General features: G+C 51.4%; 11 protein-coding genes across 11 annotated transcripts; 6 read left to right on the top strand and 5 right to left on the bottom strand.

Moving 5' to 3' along the window:
• Positions 1-437: 437 nt before the first annotated feature.
• BO86DRAFT_374591 (uncharacterized protein) lies at positions 438-1148 on the top strand (the record flags this gene model as incomplete). The annotated part of the gene is made up of 1 exon (XM_025670441.1): positions 438-1148. One exon carries the CDS (start codon positions 438-440, stop codon positions 1146-1148), a length of 711 nt encoding a protein of 236 aa, XP_025533482.1.
• Positions 1149-2292: 1144 nt separating this feature from the next.
• Positions 2293-4776, bottom strand: BO86DRAFT_328078 (uncharacterized protein). Its single transcript, XM_025668627.1, has 8 exons — positions 4296-4776; positions 4207-4235; positions 4115-4154; positions 3775-4066; positions 3610-3723; positions 3235-3560; positions 2756-3148; positions 2293-2697 (listed from the first exon to the last, which is right to left on the bottom strand). The coding sequence occupies exons 1-8, from the start codon at positions 4536-4538 to the stop codon at positions 2359-2361; spliced, it is 1776 nt and encodes a 591-aa protein (XP_025533481.1). The 5' UTR covers positions 4539-4776; the 3' UTR covers positions 2293-2358.
• Positions 4777-5491: 715 nt separating this feature from the next.
• Positions 5492-8187, top strand: BO86DRAFT_351511 (uncharacterized protein). Its single transcript, XM_025669433.1, has 7 exons — positions 5492-5746; positions 5823-5935; positions 5990-6140; positions 6198-6288; positions 6340-6747; positions 6808-6898; positions 6949-8187. Exons 1-7 carry the CDS (start codon positions 5606-5608, stop codon positions 7979-7981), a joined length of 2028 nt encoding a protein of 675 aa, XP_025533480.1. The 5' UTR covers positions 5492-5605; the 3' UTR covers positions 7982-8187.
• Positions 8188-8441: 254 nt separating this feature from the next.
• Positions 8442-9582, top strand: BO86DRAFT_405581 (60S ribosomal protein uL1). The gene is made up of 4 exons (XM_025674103.1): positions 8442-8516; positions 8627-8804; positions 8955-9148; positions 9210-9582. The coding sequence occupies exons 1-4, from the start codon at positions 8498-8500 to the stop codon at positions 9470-9472; spliced, it is 654 nt and encodes a 217-aa protein (XP_025533479.1). The 5' UTR covers positions 8442-8497; the 3' UTR covers positions 9473-9582.
• A 110-nt stretch (positions 9583-9692) lies between these two features.
• Positions 9693-11035, bottom strand: BO86DRAFT_384668 (uncharacterized protein). The gene has a single exon (XM_025670934.1). It carries the CDS (start codon positions 10979-10981, stop codon positions 9734-9736), a length of 1248 nt encoding a protein of 415 aa, XP_025533478.1. The 5' UTR covers positions 10982-11035; the 3' UTR covers positions 9693-9733.
• Positions 11036-11194: 159 nt separating this feature from the next.
• BO86DRAFT_384667 (putative proline-rich, actin-associated protein Vrp1) lies at positions 11195-12855 on the top strand. Its single transcript, XM_025670933.1, has 2 exons — positions 11195-11504; positions 11562-12855. Exons 1-2 carry the CDS (start codon positions 11385-11387, stop codon positions 12807-12809), a joined length of 1368 nt encoding a protein of 455 aa, XP_025533477.1. The 5' UTR covers positions 11195-11384; the 3' UTR covers positions 12810-12855.
• A 730-nt stretch (positions 12856-13585) lies between these two features.
• BO86DRAFT_424304 (U6 snRNA-associated Sm-like protein LSm8) lies at positions 13586-14112 on the top strand (the record flags this gene model as incomplete). Its single annotated transcript, XM_025675448.1, has 2 exons — positions 13586-13610; positions 13747-14112. 2 exons carry the CDS (start codon positions 13586-13588, stop codon positions 14016-14018), a joined length of 297 nt encoding a protein of 98 aa, XP_025533476.1. The 3' UTR covers positions 14019-14112.
• Positions 14113-15859: 1747 nt separating this feature from the next.
• Positions 15860-17564, top strand: BO86DRAFT_6406 (uncharacterized protein). The gene has a single exon (XM_025677532.1). It carries the CDS (start codon positions 16250-16252, stop codon positions 17420-17422), a length of 1173 nt encoding a protein of 390 aa, XP_025533475.1. The 5' UTR covers positions 15860-16249; the 3' UTR covers positions 17423-17564.
• A 1765-nt stretch (positions 17565-19329) lies between these two features.
• Positions 19330-21339, bottom strand: BO86DRAFT_351496 (protein ERV29). The gene is made up of 5 exons (XM_025669432.1): positions 20735-21339; positions 20484-20596; positions 19882-20375; positions 19765-19829; positions 19330-19692 (listed from the first exon to the last, which is right to left on the bottom strand). Exons 1-5 carry the CDS (start codon positions 20899-20901, stop codon positions 19620-19622), a joined length of 912 nt encoding a protein of 303 aa, XP_025533474.1. The 5' UTR covers positions 20902-21339; the 3' UTR covers positions 19330-19619.
• Positions 21340-21947: 608 nt separating this feature from the next.
• On the bottom strand, positions 21948-22636 carry BO86DRAFT_6389 (uncharacterized protein). The gene has a single exon (XM_025677529.1). It carries the CDS (start codon positions 22540-22542, stop codon positions 22099-22101), a length of 444 nt encoding a protein of 147 aa, XP_025533473.1. The 5' UTR covers positions 22543-22636; the 3' UTR covers positions 21948-22098.
• Positions 22636-24281, bottom strand: BO86DRAFT_6367 (uncharacterized protein). Its single transcript, XM_025677527.1, has 2 exons — positions 23989-24281; positions 22636-23922 (listed from the first exon to the last, which is right to left on the bottom strand). Exon 2 carries the CDS (start codon positions 23912-23914, stop codon positions 22730-22732), a length of 1185 nt encoding a protein of 394 aa, XP_025533472.1. The 5' UTR covers positions 23915-23922; positions 23989-24281; the 3' UTR covers positions 22636-22729.
• Between the last annotated feature and the right edge of the window lie 141 nt (positions 24282-24422).

Here is a 24422-nt window from a genome sequence, read left to right as displayed (position 1 = left end):
AGAGGAATGAGGTAACAAGAGTCTTGAACTGCGGCTCTATTTATACAATTCTTAAAAAAGTTTAATCTGTGATTTCAAGTACAGATGCTACAATATGGCTTACTGCTGTCTTGTTGTAAGGTCTGCTGAGTTCGGAACGATATAAAAATTCTTTGATTTCCTATCCAGATACCTACCTTTCGCAAGCGCAGATCTTTGGTCGATAAAATCTTTAAGAGTCTAAAGCCTACTCGCAGGCCTCAGCTTCTTCAAATACATATAGTGTCAAAATATTCTAAATGTTAGAATTTCCATCAATCGGACATAAAGACATCTACTGACCTGGAATAAATTCAATCACAATGCACGACTCACCAGAAAATGCTTTGTATACTTTGAGAAGATCTCAATGCGAACTTATTCGAATTCACCATCAAAGCTTGCGTTGTTCCTCCACAATGGCTAGAATAGATCAACACAACAAAGAGCCATTTCCTGTGCCTCTTCCTTCATTCGAGTCTATGATTTCAACAACAATGTTGCTTCGTGCCAAGCTGGATTATCTATCAAAAATCACTCGTTCACTTATCAACCGCGAGCAAACCAGACGTGGTGCAATGATTTCGATTGATGGATATTGCCCTAAGGCTGTGGAGTTTATCACATCCTATCTTGATTATATTTTGGGCAATAACTATATGTCCAATACCTTCAGAGGCCCGGCGACCCCAGTCATCTGTTCTCATTGCACTCAGCAGTTGCAGCGTCTGGAAGATCAGGCTAACGTGTCTTGGAAGCTGACAATAGCCAACGTTGAGAAACATCTTCAGAAGCAACAAAAGCACCGCTGCAAACCTGTGGCTCTTGTTCCGCAGTATCAGCTTACATTAATCGATCTACTCTGCCTAAACTTCCTCAATACTCAACAGAATATTACACCTGAAGACAAGTGGAGGCAGCAGGCAGACGTTTGGAAAGGCTATGCTAGACCAGATATTATCGTTTACATTGATGATCTGAAGAACGAAGACTATTTCGAGTTGGTTCAAGTTGGGACACAAAATTTGATTATTTGTGGCACTGAGCGATCATCGGGCTTTCCAATATGGCCTATCAGGTGTCGTATGGTGAAGGTGCTCAAAACCATACTAAACGAAACCAGATTTTGATTGATGGATACGGTCTTGGGATTCTGTTTATCAAAACTTTGGAAACCTTAGCTTTCAATTCGTATGGCTCAAAGAATGACTTTGAGAGGGCTACATTCATGATCTTTATCCTTGCTTCGGAAGAGATATAATCAAGCTAAATGTTGTATTGTATGCGAGTGTCAGAAGGACTAGAAAGGCGAAAATAATCTCAGTATTTGATCGGGTCCGAAGCATGGCAGAGATAATTCAGATGTCCTCGGCTTACAGAAATCTTGTAGAAAATTAACGCAGTTAATAGGGCAGGCATAGCAAGCACTCAACAGTAGTAAGTACTATAGCGGTGACACTGAGCAATAAGATAAGCCGCATTATCCAATCCAACGTATGTATAAGCGGAGCTTTCGCTCCATCCATCAGACATAATAATCACAGACGAAATCCACATAGCGTTCTTCCTCAAGCATGTTGCCAAGGCGGAAAGGCAGCAAGGTGCTGATTTGTATTTCCACGCAGCAGATAGCTAAAGGGCAAAGAGCACTATACCTAAGCAGGAACGCTATACCACTTCAAGTAATTCGCCGTCACCGCAGACTACGGAGTACTCATATCGTATCTGTGCACCTTCAGGTCAAGCAAGAGCCAGCATCCAATGTAAGGTCGATTGGCCCCATTGCAATTAAACATCTCGGCATCTCTCCCATTTTTATTTCTCGGAACCCACAGAGGGACCAACTACGCGTCATCTAATGATTCCAATCCCCGCCAGAGTTTTGATGCATGCCTTCTCGGATCCATGTTTGAGGACCGTGGGAAGATGATCGCTCCTCGATTCCTTTCAGGTCCTGAACAGATAAGCTGGGGCTCTTTTGCTGCTGACGGCCATGTGGAGAGGTAGTAGTAAGCCTATGCGTCATCCCAAGGCGCGGGTTATCAACGGTAGGTCGACGGTACACAGTCCGCCATGTGGCAGAATCACTCTCTATGGACCCTGATTTTGCATGGCGGCAGATCAAGTCGAATCGGGTTCCATCCTATGTCCGAGTTTTTTCTCGGTATATTGAAGGGTATTTATTCTAGACCGGTCACATTCCAGCTTACAGGCAGCCCTAAATGTCAGCGAGCACGATGTCCCTCAGCTGAAGGTTTCATTTATTGTACAGTACATAACAATCATCATCAATCATGGCCTCTTGACTTGTCCATATCCTTGGAGATGGGTGATGTGGCTTCAGGTATCTCGTATATCTTTGCGACTGTGTGAGATTTTGCTTCGAGACACCCGGAAGAACTTCTGGAACAACGACTCGTAGATCGGCCTACCTTCCACGGTGTCACTGACATATCCGAAGAAGATAAGCGACACAAAGGACAGGAACATGATAACGCCGAAGCTGGCCCAGTACTGCGTGATTGTGTATTCGCCCTTGACATTTTGGAGTTCCGTTGAAAAGTACCCCGTCATCAGGCTGACCGGTAGGAAAAGGATCGTCACTTTCGCCAACAGGATAGTGATCCTGGTCAGCTTCTCCACAGCCTGCGAATCCTTGAGCGCAATCAAGTTGAAATTCTATCACCAAAAGTCAGCTTTCACTAGAGTCATGTCTAGAGATGAATTCGGATCATACCAAGAATGTTAGATTCTCTTTCTCTGTCAAGCAGGACTCAATCTCAGAGAGACAGTACAGCTTGATGCGGTCAACCAGCCTCTCGAACCGAGCCACAGCTGCGGAGCTCAAAGGTACCCCGACCGAATCATCCGGGATGCTTGAAAGACTAAAGCTGTTCTGCATGGATTGCTGTTGAGCATCGTCGGAGTCGTTGTCTCCGAATGTTTGTCCGAGCGCCAGTTGGGGGTAATTGCAGCGTGCTTTATCATGAAGTGATCGCTGTCGTTGAAGAATGCGTATCATGATGAGCTCGTAGCTCTGGTAGAGACGTTTGAGAACTGCCAATCGCCTTCCCAGCCAATGCAATTCGTCAATCAGATCCACGACCGGCTTGGCTAGCATATTTTGCCTCTGCCTCGAGATGTCAACTCTGTAAAACGCTGCGGGGAGGTAACACGTGCACCACAACGACTGAGGGGAGGCATTGGACCACATACCAGCCGATCTAACGCCACGCCATACTTATGCTCACGTTTCGCCACAAGTGCATAAGATGACACCCAGTCATCGAAGATGTAGTAGAAAAGTAGACTCGGGCCGTCTTCTTGTCTGATGCTTGTCTGTTCCGGGCCTGCCTCAGAAGACGGTCGTACCCGGATTGTCACCAGGGACTCACTTTCTGAGGAGGTGGGATGGTGTTTAGAGACCCCGGAGAAGATAAGTTGCAGGTTCCGGCGAACCACGCCAAGGACAGCCTTGATCTCTTTCTCCGACGGGCCTGATAAGCCGGGAAACGGATTCTCTTGCATGTTGATGACAGTCCCTGCACAACTCATTACTAAGAGTCTAGCGATCAGGGAAATGCTTCTTACCATCATCGCATAAAAGTAACCAGGACCACAACCGCCTACCAGCTGGTAAATCTTTCCCATTGTCCATCTCATGACCTGGGATTACATAGATCGAATTGTAACCGACGCAGGTATCTGTGATCCGTGAGAATTCTGGCTTCAACAGCTCAATAGAGTTGGACTTACACCTTGGCCCATAATCCACAGAACAGAAGTGCCATATCTGGTCAATGACGTGAGCAAAAGTGAGACCCCTGAACGATGCCAGTGCGCTAATCTCTTCGGGATTAGTCAAATTTCTGAGTGTATTGCCTTCTTCGAGGTCTTTCATTCGACTTGAGGGCAACCGATCGCGGTGTCTAGAGTAGCTAATCCGTGAAGGCTCAGCAGAGACCGGAGGTTTTGATGGAGGCTCGACTGGGTCTGTGCGCATCATGCCCTGTAGCCGTTCCGATACACCATAGTGACTAGTGATGGACTGGAAGCGTCAGTGGAGACATGGTGATCCATCGAAGACTATGCTAACCTTTATCAAGTCTTTTTGCTGCTCGGGGGCCCATATATTACTGGTGAAACTTGAGCATGTCTCCATTCGTGTTGAATAATGCTTATACTTACATCCACCGAGTACCATAACATTTTGGCTTCTAAGCAACATCCACACTTAGTCTTATTCAAATAGCTTCAAGCTCCCGATGACAACATACTGGCTTGCGCAGCAGCAGCGCTATCTCTTCCTTGTCCAAGTTTACCGCACACCATGCATCTTCATTGCCGAAGTCGAGCACAAAGTTTCTCGCTTGAGGGTCTTGCAGAAGAGTCCGATAGTGCTTCAGGTTGGCGGCATCATCAATGTCGCGAAACTTATCTTGGATACTTGGTTTCTGAGTAAAACTGAAATAATAATCTTGAGGTGTGTGGCCACTGCTGGATGTCGTAGGCTCGGACATTTCTTGTTCAGGCCAGCAGCAACAGGCAGTTGCGAGGTCGTATACTGAACACTCAAGGATGGGTATGATAATCGAGAGGCTGAATGAGACACAGGGACTTATAGGAAGTAGCAGCAGCCTGCAATTGCTCGGATAATTTCTTGCAGCTCCAGCGTCGCGCAGATCAAGGCAACTGCCTGGGTACTTATGAGCTGAGACAACACAGTCGCTTGCCGCCCAGCGCGGGCGCCAGAGCACTGCAGCTGACTCGTCCGCAACACGAGGGGTATGTTGACACAAGCCCCCGCCAAGGATTCCGGGGGGGGGGAGTCTGGAGGTGGGCGCGTATCGATGGTGGTGAGTGTCGAAAGGTATCATATGCTCGAATTTCGTTGTAGTGAAGATCTGCAACCCAGTTATGACTAGGTAAAATGCTTGTAAGAGATTAAGTCGGGTCAAATTCGTGGTGGTACTAGATTAAGTGAGAACTGCTGGTCGACTAGCCAGGATCTCGCAGGTATCGACTGAGACTTCGTTCATATTGGCCTCGAGAGCTGTCAGCATCTTGTCAGAGGGCTGCTCGTTATTTTAGAATGGAGCGGTGATGCTATCAGGCAAGAGTTCGACTCTTATTATATATAACATTTTCCAACACACACAAACGAACCAGTTCACTTGCTGAACTTGAATATGAGAGATAATACTGAGGGGTAACGAGCAGAGATATGAGCTCTTCCCCTGATGCATTCCATCTAGAAAGATAGATTTCATTCGCCTCTTTATAGATGAGGTGATGCTTAACTGTCTACTGGCCCAGATAACCCTCCCACGGCCAGGGACAAAGAGAGGAGGAGCCCGGGCCTTAAGGTACCCCATAGCTACCCCGTTTTGGTTAGTTCTACCGGGCCGTCACGCGATCCGCGGGAATTCTACCAGACTGCAGTCCAGTATCCAGTATAGTATCCACGCACCTCATCAGATCCACCGGTCACAAGCACCGACATACCGACATGTTTTGGGCAGAGGAGTCCTCAGTTGACTCTTGAAGGCAAGGTGATCATATCCAGCCGACTTATTCCGAGAAGGATATGATCTTCATCTCATGTCCGTTTCAAACGTCTATAGCGGATTTATTGGCGACCATCTTGAAAATGGCACATCAAGCAGCTACGGGGAAACCCGTTCGCTTGGCTACGTCATGTACTGAATGTCAGCGTCGAAAGCAGAAGGCAAGCAGCACAAGCCAGCCTTAATACGATATAATACTTTCATAAGCATAATCCTTCTAACTGCTACTTTGTACAGTGTAGTCGTGATTGGCCATGCAACCATTGTCAAGCCAGAAGAGTGGCTCATCTATGCAAATTTCCACTCAAGAAGTCGCTCAAAGTGACCAGATCCATGACCAACAATGCAAGGTCAGCTATAAACAGCACCTTTAGCTTTATACAAGTCCCTAATACCTGCTTCAGTATAGACACATCACAGACGGCTTCCGTAGAGTCGAATCCCGAAGTATCGAGTTCTAGTACGATCACGACGATTACCAACGACAATGCTTTTCGTATGCTCGGATACCTTCCTGATAGCGAGGTAGCGACGCCTCAGGGTGCCGAGAGATATGTAAGACTAATGTAATATGGAATTGTGTCCACCTTCTGCTGACTGTTGATTCGACAGCAATCTGCCGCAATTTCTCCCGGTCCCTGTGGCACTATTCAGCCGGAGATGGAGAAAGCTATCCGTATAGTCCCTCCAAAACCATACACAGGTAAACCAACCAACTAACGATAATCCTGCGCAATCACTCATTCATGTTCAGACATCCTGGTACAGCACTTTCTCAGTGAGATCAATCCGCAATACTATTGTCTCTACCCGCCTACATTCTCGCACGACTATGCTACATGGTGGTCTGGCAAGGCGGCGGGTCAAGCGTTGACTCCCGAGTTTACTTGCCTGCTCTTACACATATGCGCCTGCGCAAGCTTATATCTGGACTTTGATGCTCGACAGAAGCTGGAGACGGAGCTTGGGGAGAGCGCCCAGAATATGGCTGAACAGTATCATCATACTGCCAAGCAGCTTAGCAGCACCATTGCACCCGGTAAAGGCGGGCTGACTCAAGTGCAACAACTGTTCCTCAATGCAGTTTACTACAAAAGTGAAGCACAATTTGTTGAGTCATGGCATGCCCTGGGCGCTGCGATCCACCAAGCACAGGAATTAGGTGAATACAGGTACTCCAAGCTTTGTGATGTACAGGCTGACTTCTGAACCTTGATGAAAGGCATGCACAAGAGTTCAGCCAAGGCGATCGTCTCAGAGTTCGAACGCGAAATGAGAAGGCGAATTTGGTGCATATTGTATACTTGGGATTGGTAAGCTCGTGCTGGTTGGTCGTTATCAATTGAGGTGTTGATAAAGCTAGGCAAATGTCTCTATTATTATCGCGACCATTCATCATAAACAGCAACTACTGCTCTTTTGAAGTGCCCAACCTACGCCTCGAGAGCCCTGATCCCGAGGAGTTCGGGCTTTCGCCAATCGCTCACATGACCTTCCAATGTCAACTCGGACAGATTATCTCCAAGATACCCGGTGTGATGGGTGGCTTATTGTCCCCCGCACAGGCCATTACCATCCAACATGAGACTGAGAAGTGGTTTCATACCCTCCCCGCGCCATACAGATCAGAAAACCCCGACACTCGCTGGGATCAGTCTCACAAACACGTGGCGATGCATCGGCATCAGCTACATGCAATCGGGTATATGGTAATATTTCTGCCTTTGAAGCCATGCCTTACAATGGCTGTCGATCAAGACCAACCCAGCATTGAGAGGAGTCTTCAACCGACTGCTGTCGACTGCGCACTGAAGCTGTTGGAATCATCTCAGCGGATGCTAGCTTTTATGCTACCGGCAAACGCCAAGTTCCACTACGCCCCCTTCATTATCTTTGACACAGCAGCGTTCCTATGCTCTGCAATTATCCATGATCACAACAGCACTCTCCCCGGCCGAGACAAGATGATCGAAGCGATTTCGACAGCTCTCGAAGCGCTGGAACAGATATCCGAGAACACAAAGACCGGTGCCATCTGCTATGCAGTACTTAAGAGGCTTGCGAGTAGTATGAATCTCACTGAAGAGGAGAAGGCGGCCATATTCTCCAGATCGTCGGACGGATCCCTCGAAGGACCCAGTACACCTCCTTCGGCCTCTCTAGAATCTAGTGCATATCTTGATGCCACCTCTGCCTCCACGGATCTGGATTTGCCGTGGAGCTCTATAGAAGCTGGCATCAACTATTCGACACCTTTAGGATTGAGTCCCTCGGCAGCAGGGACCGGCGATTTTGCCGGGATGGACGGTCTTTCCAGCATCGATATGTGCGAATTAGGCCAAATATGGGATTGGGGTAATCTTGACCTGAACCTTCAATGGCCCCCTGCTACCTAGGGTATGGCTTTTGCCTGGTGCACGGTGTCATGTCTTGACTATGCTGTCTTGACCGTAGGAGAGGAGATATAAGGGGCGAGATGTTGGATTAGTTGTTCTAATGATGGTTGCAAGGAGTCAAGAGTCTACCAAAAGCTACTCACTTGTTTTGGTAAGGTCATAGAGCATATCTCCTGTCACAATGTGTTAAAGTCTTGCCCATCGACAAATCCATTATACTCTCTTCTATCTGCAGCCAGAGCGTTGCGTGAACAGTGTCCCATGATTGGCTGAGACCCAGACGCGGGCGCTGCTTAGTCATTGATAGCTTGCTGAATCAGCCCGAAGCAGGAATTAGGGCAGCACTAGCCCCAGTGCGGCTAGCGCGGGAGACGCCCACAAGCGGAGAACGGGAATTTCTCTGCGGCCGACGGGGCGAAGTACTCGAGTTTTTTCCCTTTGCTTGTCGACCAACATTCAGCGCAGAGCCACACCATAGGAATTTGAAAGAGTTCTTTTGGAAGACTGTCCAGCAAGATGTCCAAGATCACAGTCGGTATGTGAATCCCCTGCATCCACGAGTACCCCTCGATCGACAGTGACGAGTGCACAAGCCCCAAAATGTGCATCAAACCCGCTGACCTGCAATTCTTTGGTCCATCACAGCCGGAGTGCGCCAGAATGTTGAGCAGCTGCTCAACTACTCTCAGAATGAGAAGAAGAGAAACTTCCTCGAGACCGTCGAGCTTCAGATCGGTCTGAAGAACTACGACCCCCAGCGTGACAAGCGTTTCTCCGGCACCATCAAGCTGCCCACCATCCCCCGCCCCAACATGAGCATCTGGTATGTGGCAACCGCCGATTGATTTTTCTTGAAGTCTGGTCGAATGGAGAGGGTGTTACGCGACAGATCTGCGCATCACGGCGATGCATAGGGGATACGGGAACCACCAGGGTCAGAGAACAAGCAGGCTAACGGAACATGCAAATCCAGTGTTCTCGGTGACCAGCACGATCTCGACCGTGCCAAGCACTTCGGTGTTGACGCCATGTCCGCTGATGACCTCAAGAAGCTGAACAAGAACAAGAAGCTCATCAAGAAGCTTGCTCGCAAGTACGATGCCTTCGTCGCTTCCGACTCCCTCATCAAGCAGATCCCCCGTCTCTTGGGTCCTGGTCTTTCCAAGGGTATGTTCCTCCCACCACACCCTATTCATGACGGTGACATGCAGACTAACGCCCACCACAGCCGGAAAGTTCCCCACCCCCGTCTCCCACGCTGAGGACCTGGCTGGCAAGATCAACGAGATCAAGGCCACCATCAAGTTCCAGCTGAAGAAGGTTCTCTGCTTGGGTGTTGCCGTCGGCAACGTTGGCATGACCGAGGATGAGCTCGTCGCCAACACCATGTTGGCCATCAACTACCTCGTCTCCCTCCTCAAGAAGGGCTGGCAGAACGTTGGTAGCCTTGTCCTCAAGGCTACCATGTCTCCTCCCAAGCGTCTCTACTAAGGGACTCTTACGCTTTGCTGCGCTGGAGGTCTAGAGGGATCATCGAGTTTGGGATTGTATAGGCCTTAGTTGACTCTACGGGAAATGTGACCCACGACTTTATATCCCTCAATTGCGCTCTTTATGTGCGGAATCACGTAGAATCGTAGTACATGTTATCCCGGTAACTGGATGAGGTGTGTAGCATTCGTCGATGTAATAAGTTGAGGTATAAATAGTCCTGTACATTAAGCTTCGGCTCAGGTGGTGCAGATCATTAACTTATTGCATACCCTCCATCAGATCCGTCCGGTCCAAGATCATCCCCCTCATTCCGATGAACTCGCGCAGACTGTCCCATTCCTCTCCCTCCTCTTCACCTCTCAAGTAAACGTCCTTGAAACCCCAGGCAAGCGCAACCTTGTCGAACGCCGCCCGCTCCTCCTCGCGGAGCCAGCGGTGCCGCAGCGGGACTCCCGGTTGCCAGGTCACCCGCTCCATCTGATCATTCGCGGTGGTGATCGCCAGCAACCCGACCGAGGTGACACCGCCCATGTACGCCAGCCCCGCCGCGAAGGCGATGCCCGTCGCCGTGCTGGCGTCCATCGTGTTCTGCAGGCTCCCGGCCCATGTCGCGAGGATGTAGCAGGCCACCGGCGCGGCACTCAGCCCACCCAGGGGCAGAGCGGCCTTCTTGTAGGCCTTGGCCCGGCGAAAGGCCGCGGTGGAGAATGTGGTGTCGATGATCGCCAGGACGAGGGAGAGGTTCCGCTGCGCGATGGCGACGTCCAGCGCCGAGTTGGCCAGCTCCAGCGGGATGGCGCTGTTGATGCTGTTGGGGTTCGCCTTGCTGAATCGCACGGGTGAACTCTTCTCCTCCGGGATCGGCTTGTTGGCGTACAGGTGGAAGATCTCCGGGAAGTGGTGGGGCTGCTGGAGCAGGACGTGGATCTTGGTGTAGGAGGCGAGGGCTTCCGGGGAGATGAAGACCTTCTCGTCGTTCAGCAGGCCGTGGACCGCCTGGCACAGCTGCTTGGATAGCTGCTTTCGGCTTTGCTTGGGTCGTGGTTGCGGTGTTTCCGCGGCCGTGGCCGGTTCGTCCAGGTCCAAGAGGGACGAGAACTCATCCGGTTCCTGCTTTGGTTGGGCTTTCGTGGGTTGTGCGATTGTCTCGGCGATCTTCTCGCTGCGCTGTAGCAGGTGCTGGACGGCATCATTGGCGGGCACGGCGTCTGCCCTGCAGAGGTGGGTGCATTCTTCGGCAATCTGGGCAATGGCTTCGTCCACTTGCAATCTTGTGGGCTGTTCTGCTTGGCTCGAGTTAAAACGTTTCGAGATTTGGTTCGCATGAGTCCACGAGTATTGTCTTGACTGGAATCGCTCGCGATGCACGCTTGGAAGTGCCGGGCTGGTGTTTGAGGCATAGGTCCGCGAAAGTAGCGGGCGAGGTACGGGAATAGGAGACCCTGTTTGACGACAGAATTGACAGACCAGAGATTGGGTCTTGGATTTATGAGCCCTCAAGGCCATTCTGTTTGTGGTAATCATGTTTGCTATCAACAATACCTCTTCGGACGTTCGAAACGGTAACGGGGGGCTTGAACAGAAAAGAAGGAAATGCGACGGATATGCGATGAGGCGGCGAGCGGTACTGCCGCATTTACTACGCGGGCGGTGGTACTCTCGCCGTACTACCTGCTGTACAGCCCCCCCTCCAACTCCGTCACTTCCCTTACACCTTCGCCTTATTCCCATCGTCCCCTCAAACAGGCATCCACTTTCTTTCCTTTGTCTCTACTATATTTCTAGTCGCGGCAGTTCTCAGATGGTATTTCTTACATCCGCCGTCTGGTCCCTTTGAGATCACTACCCGCATCAACCGCAATCTTCCTATTGTCAGCGTCATCCCCTCCTCGACATACAGACAGTCAACATGCCTCCCCCTCCGCCTCCTCCTCCGCCGCCGCCGCCCGGAGGGATGGGAGGCCCTCCTCCCCCACCTCCCCCAGGAAACTTACCAAGTAGACCCTCGGGCGCAGAAGCGAAGGGCCGGGTATGTGCTTGCAGCTCTTGTTTTCAGACCCCATCCATTGGCTAATATCTATCACAGGGCGCTCTCCTTTCTGATATCCACAAGGGTGCAAGATTGAAGAAGGCCGTCACCAATGATAGATCAGCTCCTCAACTTGCCGGTGGAGGAGTGAAGTCTTCAGGACCTTCGGTGCCCGGTGCACCACCCATTCCAGGCATGGCGAAGCCTCCGGCTGGACTTGCACCTCCAGTCCCCACGGCACAGGCCGCCAACCGGCTACGGAGCAACAGCGATACAGGGTCAGGGGCGGATGCAGCGGCAGCAGCTCCAGCAGCTCCTCAGCTAGCTGGACTTTTTGCAGGGGGAATGCCCAAGCTACGCAGTCGAGGGGGTGTTGATACCGGTGCTACTCGAGAATCCCCATACATGTCTGACTCGGAAAACTCCAGGGGAGCTCCCCCGCCGCCCGTTGCGTCGGCTCCCAGACCACCAGGAGCTCGTCCTCCTCCACCTCCACCTGCAACAGATTCCCCACCGGCTCCTCCAGTCAACCCATTGGTCGCGAACCTTCGAAAACCGCCCCCTAGGCCCGCATCTCGTCCATCGTCGACCGCGTCAACTGCATCGATCAAGTCCGCCCCTGACGCGCCTCCCCGCGCACCTCCACCGTTGCCTGGTACCGCTAAGCATGCACCTCCTCCGATCACATCACGAAAACCATCGACGACCGCTCCACCCCCGCCTCCGCCTCCGCCTTCTTCAGCTAGTCCAGCTGCGCCGCCTCCCCCACCCCCGCCAGCAGCGTCAGCCCCGCGCCCACCTCCAGCGCCGGCACGGTCAACCCCTCCTCCACCTCCTCCACCCGCAAATGGTACTTCAGCTGCTTCCGCAGCTGTACAAGCAGCCAGAAATGCGCTCGCTCACATGCAGCATACTCCTTCCATCCCACCTCCACCTCCGCCCGCTGCCTCGGCTCCTTCCGCACCTCCACCGCCGCCACCGCCGCCTCCTTCATCTGCTCCTCCAACGATGCCTCCTGCAGCAGCACCTCCACGACCAAGCTCATATGAGTCGTTGGCCAGTCCACCCCCGGATCGTTCCACTCTCGATCCGAGCGCTTATACCCTCAGCAACGGCGGGCCGTCAGCGGGATCTAGCCCTCGGAGTCCAGGCATGCACGGCGGAATTCGGATTGATGATCATAGGTTCAAATTCCAGAGCGAAGGACTGCTGCCCAAACCTCGACCCTTCGTCGGTGGTGCGCGGCGGTATCGGGCTGGACGAGGGAGCAGTGTGCCATTGGACCTTAGCGCATTGAGCGGCTGAGGGGAGATTCAGTGGTCAGTAGTTAGATAACATGTATGAATTGAACAATTCTTCAAGCGCATTAGCTACCCTCGCATTGTTTGGTCTCACTTGCAAAAAGATGTCAAGCAAAAAAGCGGCCAGGCTTGGTAGTTTTGTGTTCATGCATCCGTCACTGCAATCAACAGGCAATAGCGTTGCCGTGCTTTCAATGGCATTTAGGTTGTCGGATAGAGTCTAGAACAAATAACAAATATACTCTAGATGCAGCAATGCGCCGACCCAGCTCGCGAGTGCCGATCACGGTATGACGAGTCAGAATTCGTAGATCTTCGGAATCTGATAAGCAAAGCACGGGACGGTCTCACGTGACACGATGCCATAGCGAACGGAGCAACAGGTCGGGATCAACAGTCGCTGCCATCTCTCTTTAAACAGATGAGCCCTGGTTAATCGCCTGACTTTGGACTGACACTGCAATCGACCGTCACCAACACAGCATTCCAGGTTGTTCGGACCCCTACTTCGGCTCTCATTCACTCTAAGGAATATACTGAGGTCATTGCTCGGAACTCAGACGCCCTATCCGCGCGACACGACTACTCTACCTGTTTTTCCGTCGCTATCTGTATCTTGGTGGAGCTCTGAGATACGCCGGCCATATCTTCTCTCGAGGACCCCAAACTTCACGATCTTGCGCTTCATTGAGATCAGAGAAAACTGTCTGGGAGCTCGAGCAATTGCCCTTCTCTTCCCGTTGTGATCCCGCCAGCTCTCGGGCCAGCCACATCTTCGCCATGTCTTTACAATCATACATCAACAGTAAGTATCTAGCTCTGTCCGTGCGACGGAGAACATCTCTGGGTCGCATGAGATTCCCTTTGCCCATGAGTATCCCGCCGTTGCCCTGGGCATGTGAGATAGCCATCCGAACTGACCAGACTGCTTGCGAACACAGAAAAAATCCTGGTCTTGACCGTCGATGGCCGGACACTGCTGGGCACCCTTCTGTCGACGGATCAGCTGACCAACCTGGTCCTCCTGGATACGATTGAGCGCATCATCCGGACGCCCGATGACCCGGAACCCAGCTCGCAAATCGAGCACGGCCTCTATCTGATTCGCGGCGACAATGTGGTATTATGCGGGGAGGTCGACGAGGCTATTGACCGTGACATCGACTGGACCAAGGTCAAGGGCGAGGTGGTTAAGGGCACGAAGAATGCATGAGAGAGGAAGGGAAGGGGGGAAGACACCTTGCCCGCTGGACAAAGCTCTTTCTTTTTAAAAACCAAATCGCATTCGACACCAAAAAAAGGAAAATTTTCTAAAAAAAAAAAAGGCCCCCGAATGGACAATCTACTGGTTGGATTGGTTTTTTTTTTTTTTCTGTTTTCGCGGCAAGCAAGGAATGGAGACGCGTTTCGTTTGATTGTGGTGTGAAATTGACGTGGACGAGTTCGGCGTGACGTGGTCACAAACGAAGACTCTCCCCCCCCTTCTTCCTCCCTCCCCTCTTTCGCCCTCTCTTCTTCCTCTTTTCCCCGCTTGTCTATCCAGTTTCTCTCTCGTTCTGCGTGGGTGTTGGCGCTCGGGAGGACAAGGTGCTAGCCGGTGGTGCCTGAGGTTGCTGCGCTTGTGGCTTTCGTTTCCCGGCACCTGATACATCTTGCGCGATGGGTGGGCATTGGGTGGGTCATGCTATGCAATGCATTCAAATCGGCCCGCGTGGGAACTCTCTATGATCCGTCTCGGGATCTTCTATAATGGGATGGGAGTGTGACTACGGACTAGACGTGCAGGTGCATTGGACGCTCGGGATCTTCAATCCGAAGGAGGGGGCTTGGAATGCAACATTTGTGGTCGGCCGACTTCTGTGGGATCCTTTGGGGGCTCGGGATTTTCTGAAGCAGAAGGGAGCAGCATCCAAAACTCGGAACGATTCGCATGGGATACCGGGAAGGGGGAGGGGAGGCTGTTTGAGAACTGGACCGTGTCTCCCTTGTCAGCCATGGTCAGGGACTAATGGGATCGATGTTCATCTGATCCTGGATCCTAGATGATATGAGGTCGGGGCCTCTTTTTCCACTCGGAAAGCTTTCCTTTCCAGCCGAGGACATGGGCCACGAGCGGGTGAAAGTGGATTTGACACATAGAGGGCCAATTAACATAAGACCATTCGTTTAATTACCTGTAATGACTTGATGAATCCGACAATGTGATTGTTCAAGTAAGAAGCGACTGCGTCTTGATTACTATGGGGTGGTTATTGTTGGGAGAGGAGATCAAGAGGCCCCCGTGTCTAAGTAAATAAAGGCTGTGCAAAGACACTATGGATATTTATTTGACTGCCTGAAATGAATCCCTCACTTGTCGGGAGTCTGTCTTAAAAGGGGGAGGTTAGGTTTTTTTTTTATTTTATTTTTTTTTATTCTTTTGAATTTCGATTTTTCCAGCGATGGATCCCCCTGGCGAAAAGATGGAGGGAGAGAGAAGTTAAAGAAGTGAAGAGTTCCATTCAATGCAAGAAATCTTTTAACCTTATTTCTCCCCTTTTGCCTTTTGTCTTTTGTCTTTTGTATAGTTCCAGGTACAGTGCAGGGTACAGTTACACGCCTTCCCATTCCCATTCTTACTATTGTATTATTATACACCCATCCACTTTCTTTCCTTCTCTTCATCTATTGCACCTTGTTCCAATCCAAAGTAATCAACGTGAATCCTTTCAACACACACACTCTCTCCCTCTCTCGCTCTGCCGCTGGCCCCGCCCTTGCCAAGTGCGGCCCAACACCGGATCGTTTCGTTTCCAATTTCCCCTGACGGGAACTGTTCCATCCGCCGCCGCCGCTTCTTCCTCTCCAACCAACTTCCCCTTCTCACTTTCTTACCTTCGACTCAACTCCTCCTCTCCTCCTCCTCCTCCTCCTCCCCCCCCTCCTTCCTTCCTCCCCTCCTCTCACTGCCTTGACTTTATCTCTCCTCCTACTTTTTGGAGATATCCTCTTTGTGTCGCCACTCTCACCTCATCTTCCCCGGATCATCCTCCAACTCGAATACCCAACCACCTCCCCGGTCTCCTTTACCGATTAGATCCCCGTATCCACCGCAATTCTCTTCCTCGGTCGCTGGGCGACCGCCACCTCTGCCTACCCCGGTCCACCGCCGCGATATCTCGCCCTTCTTTCTTTCTCCTCGATTGGATCAGGCGCCCTTCATGTTGTTGCGACCGTGCCAGCACTCCTCGGGTTCGACTTGTCTTTACCCGCCATCCAATTGGTCTACTTGAGTACCAGGTTGCAGCATAATTTACCGCCCACAGCCTCGTTTCGTGACCGACAGCACCGACTCTCCGTCACTCCGACACCTCATCCTCTCCTCGACACCTCCCTCTCCTCTCATCTAGATCGCCCTCACCTCTATTCAGTCTTCATTGAACGCTATTTAGTGCTCAGCCCAGAATGTGGTTGTATCGGGGCGCTCAGTCGGCCGTTTTCTACTATGCCACCTGCACACCCTGCGCCGAGTCGTCCTACCGTCGAAATCGAATGAAAGAAGCCGCCCGGTCGAAACGCGAACAAGAGAAAGTCGATACCATTGTTACCGACCAACCCAAACCCTTCAGACAACCTACCCCCTTCAGTACGAATCCAGCATGGGCCGAGGAGATCGCTCTAGGCCCCGGTCCGCCTGCGCGCAGAGGAGGTCGAACCCATCGTCGAAAGGAATCATGGAATACAGATGCGGTATCGACGGAGTCACTCCATGATTCGGGTAGTACAACATCTAGAAAAGACAAACTCAAGAACCCATTGGGCGAACGGTGGAGTCGCATGCGGTATCAACGGGAAGACGAGCCGTTATGGGGTCAAGATGTGGAAGTGAAGGGCTCTTCCGTGGGGTTGTCTGGTGGAGGGCGCCCGGATGAGGGCTCCAACAGCAAATATTATATCGCTCGAGTGCCCCCGGTCAATGATCTGCATCCCCCGATCGTTAGTGGGCCCAAGAGCCGGGCGGAGACGCGGTGGATGTTGCAGCCCCCACCCAGTGCCAGGGTCATGGCCGGCAAGGAGCGCATCGGTGACTCCACGTCCAAGAAGAACAACAAGTCGCCCGATGTGAAAACAGATCAAAAGCAACCGGTTGCGACCGCACCAGCACAGCCCCCGATCAAAACACAACCGATCGAGAGAAGCGCTTCCCGAGCTAGAACGTCAGTGATGGCACCCGATGGATGGTACGATCCGAGAGCCGACGGGTTGGAGGAAGATGGCGACGACGAGTCACCTCAGCATGGACGTGACGAGGCTCGCTGGGTCATTACGCCTTCGCTACACTCTCGCTTCGAATCGTGCTCATCGCTCTCGTCCGATGCGGACTCGGAGGCCGAGTCCCCGCGGGTGTCTTTGCAATCGCCGCAAACGCCAACCTCGCGGCCCGGTTCCAAGGCGACTCAAGATAGCGGTAAACACTTCCCAACGATCGCCAAGACCATGTCCACTTTGCACCCGCAGCACCACGAGAGCAACAACAAAGTTGAGATGCTGCATCTGGAAATCAACGACTCGCCGGACGATATCGCCTTAGGTCAGCTCGAGCGCCTGCGGCCGTGGCGTTGGAGTATGGACATTTGATTTCTCCTCCGTCTCCAATGCAAGCCGATTTGGGCGATAGTCCAGTCATCATCCAACCCATCACCTTGTCCTTTGTCATGGAAGCCTGTTTTGCGATGTTCGATTTTTTTTTCTCTTCTTTTGGGTAGCAGAATACCCCCTTTCGCTGTTGAGTTTTGTCCTTTGTGTCAGTCATGATTCCTGGCGTTGGCAGCAGCGAAAAAGCGTTTCCACCTTTTCTCGATTTTCTTTCTTAATTCCCCTTGCATGTGCTTTCTGTTTGTCTGTTCCCCTGTGATGCATCATCAGCGAAACCGCAACCGAGTCCCCCCCCGCCGCGCTGTACCCCGCGTTGAACAAAGTTCCAGATTGTGTTTAGTGTCTGGATGGCTGGGCCAGTAGACATTAAGCAACACATACACATACACATACAGTCCATGGGCACGAAAGTACATAGATGAATCACCCATGTTCATCAACATTGCCAATTGCGACCAACTTGAGCCACAATCATTTTTGTTGAAGATCATCTTTGCACAGAGTACTCATGCCTTTTTTTTCTCACTGTCTTTTTTCCCACTGTTCCCAACCGCATTCCTTATTTTTGCTCTTTTTTTTTCTTATTGCCCAGTTTGACCATTGACCATTGACCATTGACCATTCCTTGTCTCTCCTTTCTGTGATTCGTCCGTCCACTTTCATTTTGTTTGTGTTTTCTTGTATCACATTGTCTTATGACTTTCCCCGCGACCCACCCCTTCTTGTACACTAATTTATCCTAATACATACCTCCTCCGAATTCTCTTTCTTGTAGGATGCCGTTCTATATCTAGAAGAGCTTTGAAGCGATAGGGTTGTATCCCAATCCTCCACGGCGGAAATCTCATCTAAATCCCTCCTGAGAGAAGCGGGAAAGTATCATGCGCATCCCATCGATTCGGCAATTTCCCTTCCCATCCGAATGAGGGTTCTTCGGCCTGACCTGACCTGTACTGTACTGTCCTGTGCCAATCAACGATGTCCCCGGTCGTAATCATCCGTCGATGTTGTCTCAGTCCAGGGTAGATCTTTCCTTTCGGGTCGTCGTGGTGTGTGCAGTGGTGGCTTATCGCTTTGCTTATCTTGCTTGGAAGCTGTTGGGAAGGGGGAGGGGGGGGAGGAGGCACTATACTATATCTTCGGGAATAATGATCATCATCTACGAACACACCGGCATATATAAACATATAATGCCCCTCGGCTTTCTCCCACGGGTATAGTGCCAGCGCCAGCGCCAGCACCAGGGCCAGCAGCAGCAGCAGCAGCAGCAGCAGCAGGAATCAAAACAAGCCTTCCTACCATATGGGATAGTAGCCAGCCAGCCACAGTACACTGCAGTGCAGTGTATGAGGATCCAATCCAGCGGCGGATTGTGATTGTGATTGACCCCACCCACAAAGGGACTTTGAGTCGGCTGTTTTGTGGTCCCTTCCCCTCGTTGCGGCGTAGCAGGATTGAATGCACGCGATGTGTATGCATATACATTTACTATGCACTGTACTGTAACTGTACTGTGATCGGACTCGACTCGACTCGACTCGACTGGATGACTTCCAAGTTCCGCGTCTAGTATATATCCACTATGCAGTATAGTGCATGCATGGCCGATGGCTGGCTCGCTACGCCCAGTCGGGCATGGCGCGGGTTTTATATACTTGGTATACTCTAACGAGCGGCCACATCCTTTGTGCTCGAGGTGCTACTTTACTCAGCCAAAACAGGGTCTGAACCACGGTCTAATCTCCGCGAACTAGCGACGATGCAGACTGCAACGTCGGGAAAACAAATAGATACTCAAAGTGGTGAACATTTTCATCATGCACAGATAGCCAAATCGAGCCAATGGACATTGGATTCGAGTTCTTCCTTTTTTTTTTTTTTTTTTTTTTTTTATCGAATCTGAGGGTTGGTTTATCTTTGAGGTTGCGAGATCATGGTAGTGGTATTCGAGAGGGAATGAAGTTGGGGAAGCATAGCTAAAGAGGACAGGGACTGGGTGTTTCTTTTCCAAGAACAATCAAAGACGAAGGTATTGGAAGAGAGAAGGGAAAGCAATTCGTATAAGCTAAGAGTTGTCTCCAAGGCCGGGGAGAGCCCTCGCATCATACAAGCACGCACGTGAGCCGTATTCAAACGGCAGCGGAGTCGTCGACGTCGTTGGTCTTCGTCGTTCCGTCATTTAGTAGACCTTCTTCTTCTCGTCCATGCTCAGCTGACCAGGGCCCATGTTGACCAGAAGCAGGAGTCCACCGCTATGGAGTAAATGGACATGTTAGCTTGTGTGGTGGATGAAAGTCAAAAAAAAGCAGGGGAGAAAATCGTACACAATAGACAGGATCTGAAAGAAGTCGTACTTGGCGAAGTCCTTGTGAGGGTGGTGGGGGTGAAGCTAGTCATCATGTCAGTTGCTGAAGAAAATGCAGCATTGGAGGAAAACATACAGTCCAGAAGTTGTTCACCAGCACGTTGAAGACGCTCAACAACACAACCAGAATGATAGCGCTCCACTTGGCCTTGAATCCAACAATGACCATCACACAAGCGACGAAGCCGAACAGGCTGACCAGCACGCGCCACATGCTCCACTGGCCGGAGAAGACGAACCCAATGAAGAGGAAGATGAGCAGGACGCGACCGGCGAATTGGACGTACATCTTGCGGTCCTTCTCATCCAGCTGGGGCAGACCGGCAGGGACGAACTTCTTGCGCACCCACGAGTCGGAAAGCACCATGAGCAAACCACCGATCACACTCAGGTTGCGAAGGAAAAAGTTGAGGTCGAAAATCAATCCGTATCCGAGACCCTGGGTGACCACGACGGCCAACAAACCCGCGACCGCGAACTCAGTGTGCTTGCGAGCGATGACCAAAACCGAGCAAACCGACATGGCGATCATGTTGACGAGGAGAAAAGTATGCGTGATTCCCCATGGTACTAGTGCGGAGAGAGACGGGTTAGTGACGTTCTTGCGTTTCACAGTCTCCATCCGGGGTGCTACCGCGTAGCCGGCAGGAGAGGGACGAAGTCGAGGTGTGAGCTTACTTTTCCGGTAATCACGCAGGTACAGCAGCTGGTCGTTCCATTGCGTGATCATACGCAGGCTGTCTTCGAGGAAGGTAACCACAATCAAAAACCGACCAATGGCCGGGAGATATCTGGAGAGCAAGAAGCCACGGTGTCAGTGAGATACGTCTTCTCTGGATGCGCGGATCGGTCGGAGGCTCCTTTCGCTGCCACAGGTGCGAGCACTTCAGGCATTGGAGCAGTAGGAATCAACTTGGAGGATCACATACGGCTTAACAGGATCGGCCATTGTGTCGAGCCAATCCTCGATCTTGCTGGTCTGCTCCCGGATAGCATCCAAAGGACTCGGGTCGCTCGTTGCCTCTGCTCGGCCAGGACCGCCAAAGGGGTTCTGGTGGCCGAGGTTGTAACCGGCAGTGCCACGAATTTGCGCCATGGCGACAAAAATAGGATAGATGGAAGTGGCGAGGGGAAGAGTAGAGGAAGGGAAGGAGGAAGGAAGATGAGGTAGTGAAGTTGGACCCCTCGGAAGGTTGTAATGGGGGGTGGAAAAACAAACAAGGGAACCGGGGGGAAGGGATTCGGGAGTAGCTCCAGGCGCACTAGGCGGGAAGAATAGAGGTAGATCAAGTGTAGTGGAAAGGAAGGAAGAGGAAGAGTAAGAAGAGAAGAAAGAAGGGAAGAAGGAGAAGAAGAAGATGAGGAAGAGGAGAATAAGAAGCGGAAGAAGGTGATGGATGGATCGAATAGCAATCAATAATAATAATTGGGGGTGGAACGAATGAATAGTGGCTGCAGCAGAGCACAGTCGGCAGTAAAGTTGGGACTCTTTCTTCTTTCTTGCTAGCTATTGAGACATTGAACAGAATCAACACCAACAAGCACAGGGTCAGTACAGTACTCGTACTCCGTAATGGAAATAAGGCCACGATGACCGGAACTCCTCACTAGTCCCAATGGGGACTAGCGGAGCCGTCGGAGTTGCGGGCGTGACGCCATTAAGGTCCTTATGTAAGCCAATGATCTCCAGTTGACCCCTTCTCTCTGCTCGAAGGTATCTTCCTCACTGGCCTACACCTGCCGGGCCCGCATTCTAGAAACCATGTATACCTAGATATTCATTCCCTGCTGGAATCTCTGGCGGAAGAAAGGAAAACATTTCGATCACACCCCTTTTTCCCTTTCCCATTACCATTACCATTACCATTATACACCACTACTAACCTTGAGATTGAGACACCCCCCTCCATTAAAGGGGGAGGAGGAGGAGGAGGAGGAGGAGGCCCTTTCTTCAACTGAACCACTGAACCACTGGATAACCCCACACACATACCAAAAACAGGGACCGCCAATCTTTTAGTTCTGCGGCGGGAGATCCGTCGTCTGAGATTCGAAACACGAAACACGACCCAGAACAAAAATAGGTCGAACCAACTTTCTCCACGATTACTGTGGCCCCTCCGTGGAAGAAGGATCCTGAAGCTCAAAAAGAAGAACCAGAAAGAAAAAAGTGGACAATTCAAGGTTAAAGCTGTAGAATGTTTGGGAAGCTTAAGATCTCGCTGAGACGCAGCAACCAGCCGATCGCCAGGGTCCGAGTCCTAAAGCAGCGAAACCAAAAACCCTTCCCTTCCTATAAATACCCTGAAATAAATGAAGTAATCAATCTTCTACTAAAGACCAGGTTTCCTGGATGTTTTATGATGAGCCTTGATTTTTTTTTTTTTTTTTTTTTTTTGGTTTGATAGCAACTGGCTCTCCTCATCCAAGATCCGCTATGACATACAGAACACCAAAAGTCGAGCCAATGCGCCCGTCCAGACTGGCCAGACGATGGTCTCAAGAAGACAATACAACAGATCGTATCATTGCGATCAATTATCAATGGAAAATACAAGGTACAAGGTATTCTAAGAAAATAGGTAGACAAAAAGGATAAGAAAAAGGGCACATCAAGAGGGTAAAACCGAGCATAACAGGTGAAGATATGAAGGAAAAAAGGTACATGGCTTTTGAAGAAGAACGGAGGGATTTTCGAAATATTCGGCCAATCGAGTGTCTCCGTCGTCGCAGCCATGTTGGGGTGGCTGGAACAGAGCAATGTGCCAGATACATGCGAAAAGTTTTCGATGAAGAATAATATGTCCCAAACGCCAAAGCCATGAGTATAAATACAGCCCACGGATTAGTTGGATCCGGCTTGTGTCCGAAGGGCATCTTGCACATAGCCGGGATTTCATCTTCTGCGCCGGAAAAGGACCTGCTTAGGCAGCCCAGTCGGAGTCGAGAGGGTGTCCCTTCTGGTTGGAGCGGAGAATGTCGGGGAGATAGGTGGGAGTCACCTTCACCTTGGGTTCAACGGGGGCAGGAGAATGAGCAGCAGGGGTAGGCTGGCTCTCAGAAGCACTGACTTCGCTCTCGTCCGTCTTTCCGCTCTTCTTCTTGATCTTCTTGCTGGAGACGGTGGTCCACTGGTCCTGCCCGTTCTCCGCACCCAGAAGGCGCATCTGCTCCTCCTCGGAGGGAAGACCCTGATCCCATTCCTTGGCAGGCTTGGAGGCGGGGGCAACTGGCTCGAACGTATCCAAGAGCTCGACCTTGGGGGCCACGGCGGGTTGAGAAGTACCGTTGGTGGCGCTGGGAGCAGCCTTGGTCTGCCATGCGTTGGTCTGGGGTGCAGTAGGAGTCGACTTGGCCGCCTCGCGACGCTCAGCTTCGCGGGCCGTGTGGAGCTGCTTCTCGAGCAACTTGCGTCGCTGCGCCTCGGCCTCCTGAACTTCCTGCTTACGAGCCTCGTTCTTCAGTCGCTGTTGGCGCTGCTTCTTGGTTTCAACCTGCTTGAAAGACTGGGTCTTCTTCTTCTGAGCCTCGGCCGGTGCGGCGCCGGTGACGCGGAGAACGGAAGCACCAGGGGCCGGAGCCTCGAGCATGTCGGAGATGTAACCAGCGGAAGGAACAGTGGCGTTCACAACAGGGGAACCAGCGGGGGACAGGTCGTCGTCGGCATCAGCACCGGTGGTAGACGAAGTGCGGGTGGAAACACGCGAAGCCGAGCGCTCGTCGTTTTCGAGCTGAGGAAGAGCGCCCTTGCTCTTCTTCTTCTTGGCAGACTTGCTGGTAGAAGCACTGGTTTGAGCCGGAATACCGTTCTTCACCGCATTGAAGCGCTTGGCCAACTCCTTTCGGTCAATTTCCTCATCCTGCTCCTCAACTTGCGAGCCCGTAGTTTGAGCTGCAGGCTGCTCCTCAACAGGTTTGCTGGGGGCGGGGGAGGCTTCCGAGGACTTCTTCGTCTTCCGCTTCTGTTTCTTCACCACCGGAGCACTCTCGACTTTCTCTGTGATAGCCTTGATCGGGGCCTTGACCTTAGGGGAGGGGCCGTTGTAGTACCATCCAAGGCCACCTGCCACCACGAGCAGGAGAGCCCAGCTGATATAAGGATTCATCATCGTTAAAGCTATGATCAAGGCGATTGTCAGTTTTGGTGGGAGTGCAGGAGCGAGGTTGGGATGTCAGGACGTACAGTTAGTAAATTTTGTTCTTGAAGTACGTAGCAAGAGTCGTGAAATTGAGAAAAGACCTGTCTCAATGCAATGTGTGAATGACTGAGCTGGCGGTCGTCAAATTTTCCGTTCGCGTGTCCGGAATCGTTGAGAGAAGCAGGTGGAAAGAGCTCTGGTGATGGGTACCAGACGCTAGAGATTCAATTCGAGCAATCGCGTTGTTTCGGTGTACTCTTTGTTACCAGACTGCGACAAAAGCGCAAGGTGAAGAGTTGTTGGTTGGCAAAGGAGAAAGTTGCCGCAGTTGCGCTGAAAGGCCAGATTTCCCCGGAGAGCTCGAATGGCGACTCTAGCACTACCTGAGACTTATGATATCAGGTGGCGATTGGAGATATTCGAAGTTCGAATTGGAGACCTCAGCCGCGGATCGATGGTCTTCACACAGGGCGTTGGA

The sequence above is a fragment of the Aspergillus japonicus genome, assembly GCF_003184785.1.
Source record: "Aspergillus japonicus CBS 114.51 unplaced genomic scaffold BO86scaffold_1, whole genome shotgun sequence".
NCBI classification, from domain to species: Eukaryota; Fungi; Ascomycota; class Eurotiomycetes; order Eurotiales; family Aspergillaceae; genus Aspergillus; species Aspergillus japonicus.
This window is presented reverse-complemented; position numbering and strand designations above follow the sequence as displayed.

Excerpts from the sequence above, each read along its gene's own strand:
- BO86DRAFT_351511 (XM_025669433.1), top strand. The coding sequence starts at position 5,606 with ATGATCTTCATCTCATGTCCGTTTCAAACGTCTATAGCGGATTTATTG. Across the intron at positions 5,747-5,822 it reads GTCAGCGTCGAAAGCAGAAG|TGTAGTCGTGATTGGCCATG; the intron begins GCAAGCAGCACA and ends TACTTTGTACAG. Across the intron at positions 6,289-6,339 it reads CCCTCCAAAACCATACACAG|ACATCCTGGTACAGCACTTT; the intron begins GTAAACCAACCA and ends ATTCATGTTCAG.
- BO86DRAFT_384668 (XM_025670934.1), bottom strand. The coding sequence starts at position 10,981 with ATGGCCTTGAGGGCTCATAAATCCAAGACCCAATCTCTGGTCTGTCAA.
- BO86DRAFT_6367 (XM_025677527.1), bottom strand. The coding sequence starts at position 23,914 with ATGATGAATCCTTATATCAGCTGGGCTCTCCTGCTCGTGGTGGCAGGT.
- BO86DRAFT_351496 (XM_025669432.1), bottom strand. The coding sequence starts at position 20,901 with ATGGCGCAAATTCGTGGCACTGCCGGTTACAACCTCGGCCACCAGAAC. Across the intron at positions 19,830-19,881 it reads TGGTGAACAACTTCTGGACT|CTTCACCCCCACCACCCTCA; the intron begins GTATGTTTTCCT and ends CATGATGACTAG. Across the intron at positions 19,693-19,764 it reads TTTCAGATCCTGTCTATTGT|CGGTGGACTCCTGCTTCTGG; the intron begins GTACGATTTTCT and ends TTTACTCCATAG.
- BO86DRAFT_384667 (XM_025670933.1), top strand. The coding sequence starts at position 11,385 with ATGCCTCCCCCTCCGCCTCCTCCTCCGCCGCCGCCGCCCGGAGGGATG. Across the intron at positions 11,505-11,561 it reads GCGCAGAAGCGAAGGGCCGG|GGCGCTCTCCTTTCTGATAT; the intron begins GTATGTGCTTGC and ends TATCTATCACAG.
- BO86DRAFT_328078 (XM_025668627.1), bottom strand. The coding sequence starts at position 4,538 with ATGTCCGAGCCTACGACATCCAGCAGTGGCCACACACCTCAAGATTAT. Across the intron at positions 4,236-4,295 it reads CGCTGCTGCTGCGCAAGCCA|AAGCCAAAATGTTATGGTAC; the intron begins GTATGTTGTCAT and ends GATGTTGCTTAG. Across the intron at positions 4,067-4,114 it reads AGCAAAAAGACTTGATAAAG|TCCATCACTAGTCACTATGG; the intron begins GTTAGCATAGTC and ends TGACGCTTCCAG.
- BO86DRAFT_6406 (XM_025677532.1), top strand. The coding sequence starts at position 16,250 with ATGTGGTTGTATCGGGGCGCTCAGTCGGCCGTTTTCTACTATGCCACC.
- BO86DRAFT_6389 (XM_025677529.1), bottom strand. The coding sequence starts at position 22,542 with ATGGCTGCGACGACGGAGACACTCGATTGGCCGAATATTTCGAAAATC.
- BO86DRAFT_405581 (XM_025674103.1), top strand. Across the intron at positions 8,805-8,954 it reads CGCCCCAACATGAGCATCTG|TGTTCTCGGTGACCAGCACG; the intron begins GTATGTGGCAAC and ends ATGCAAATCCAG. Across the intron at positions 9,149-9,209 it reads GGGTCCTGGTCTTTCCAAGG|CCGGAAAGTTCCCCACCCCC; the intron begins GTATGTTCCTCC and ends CGCCCACCACAG.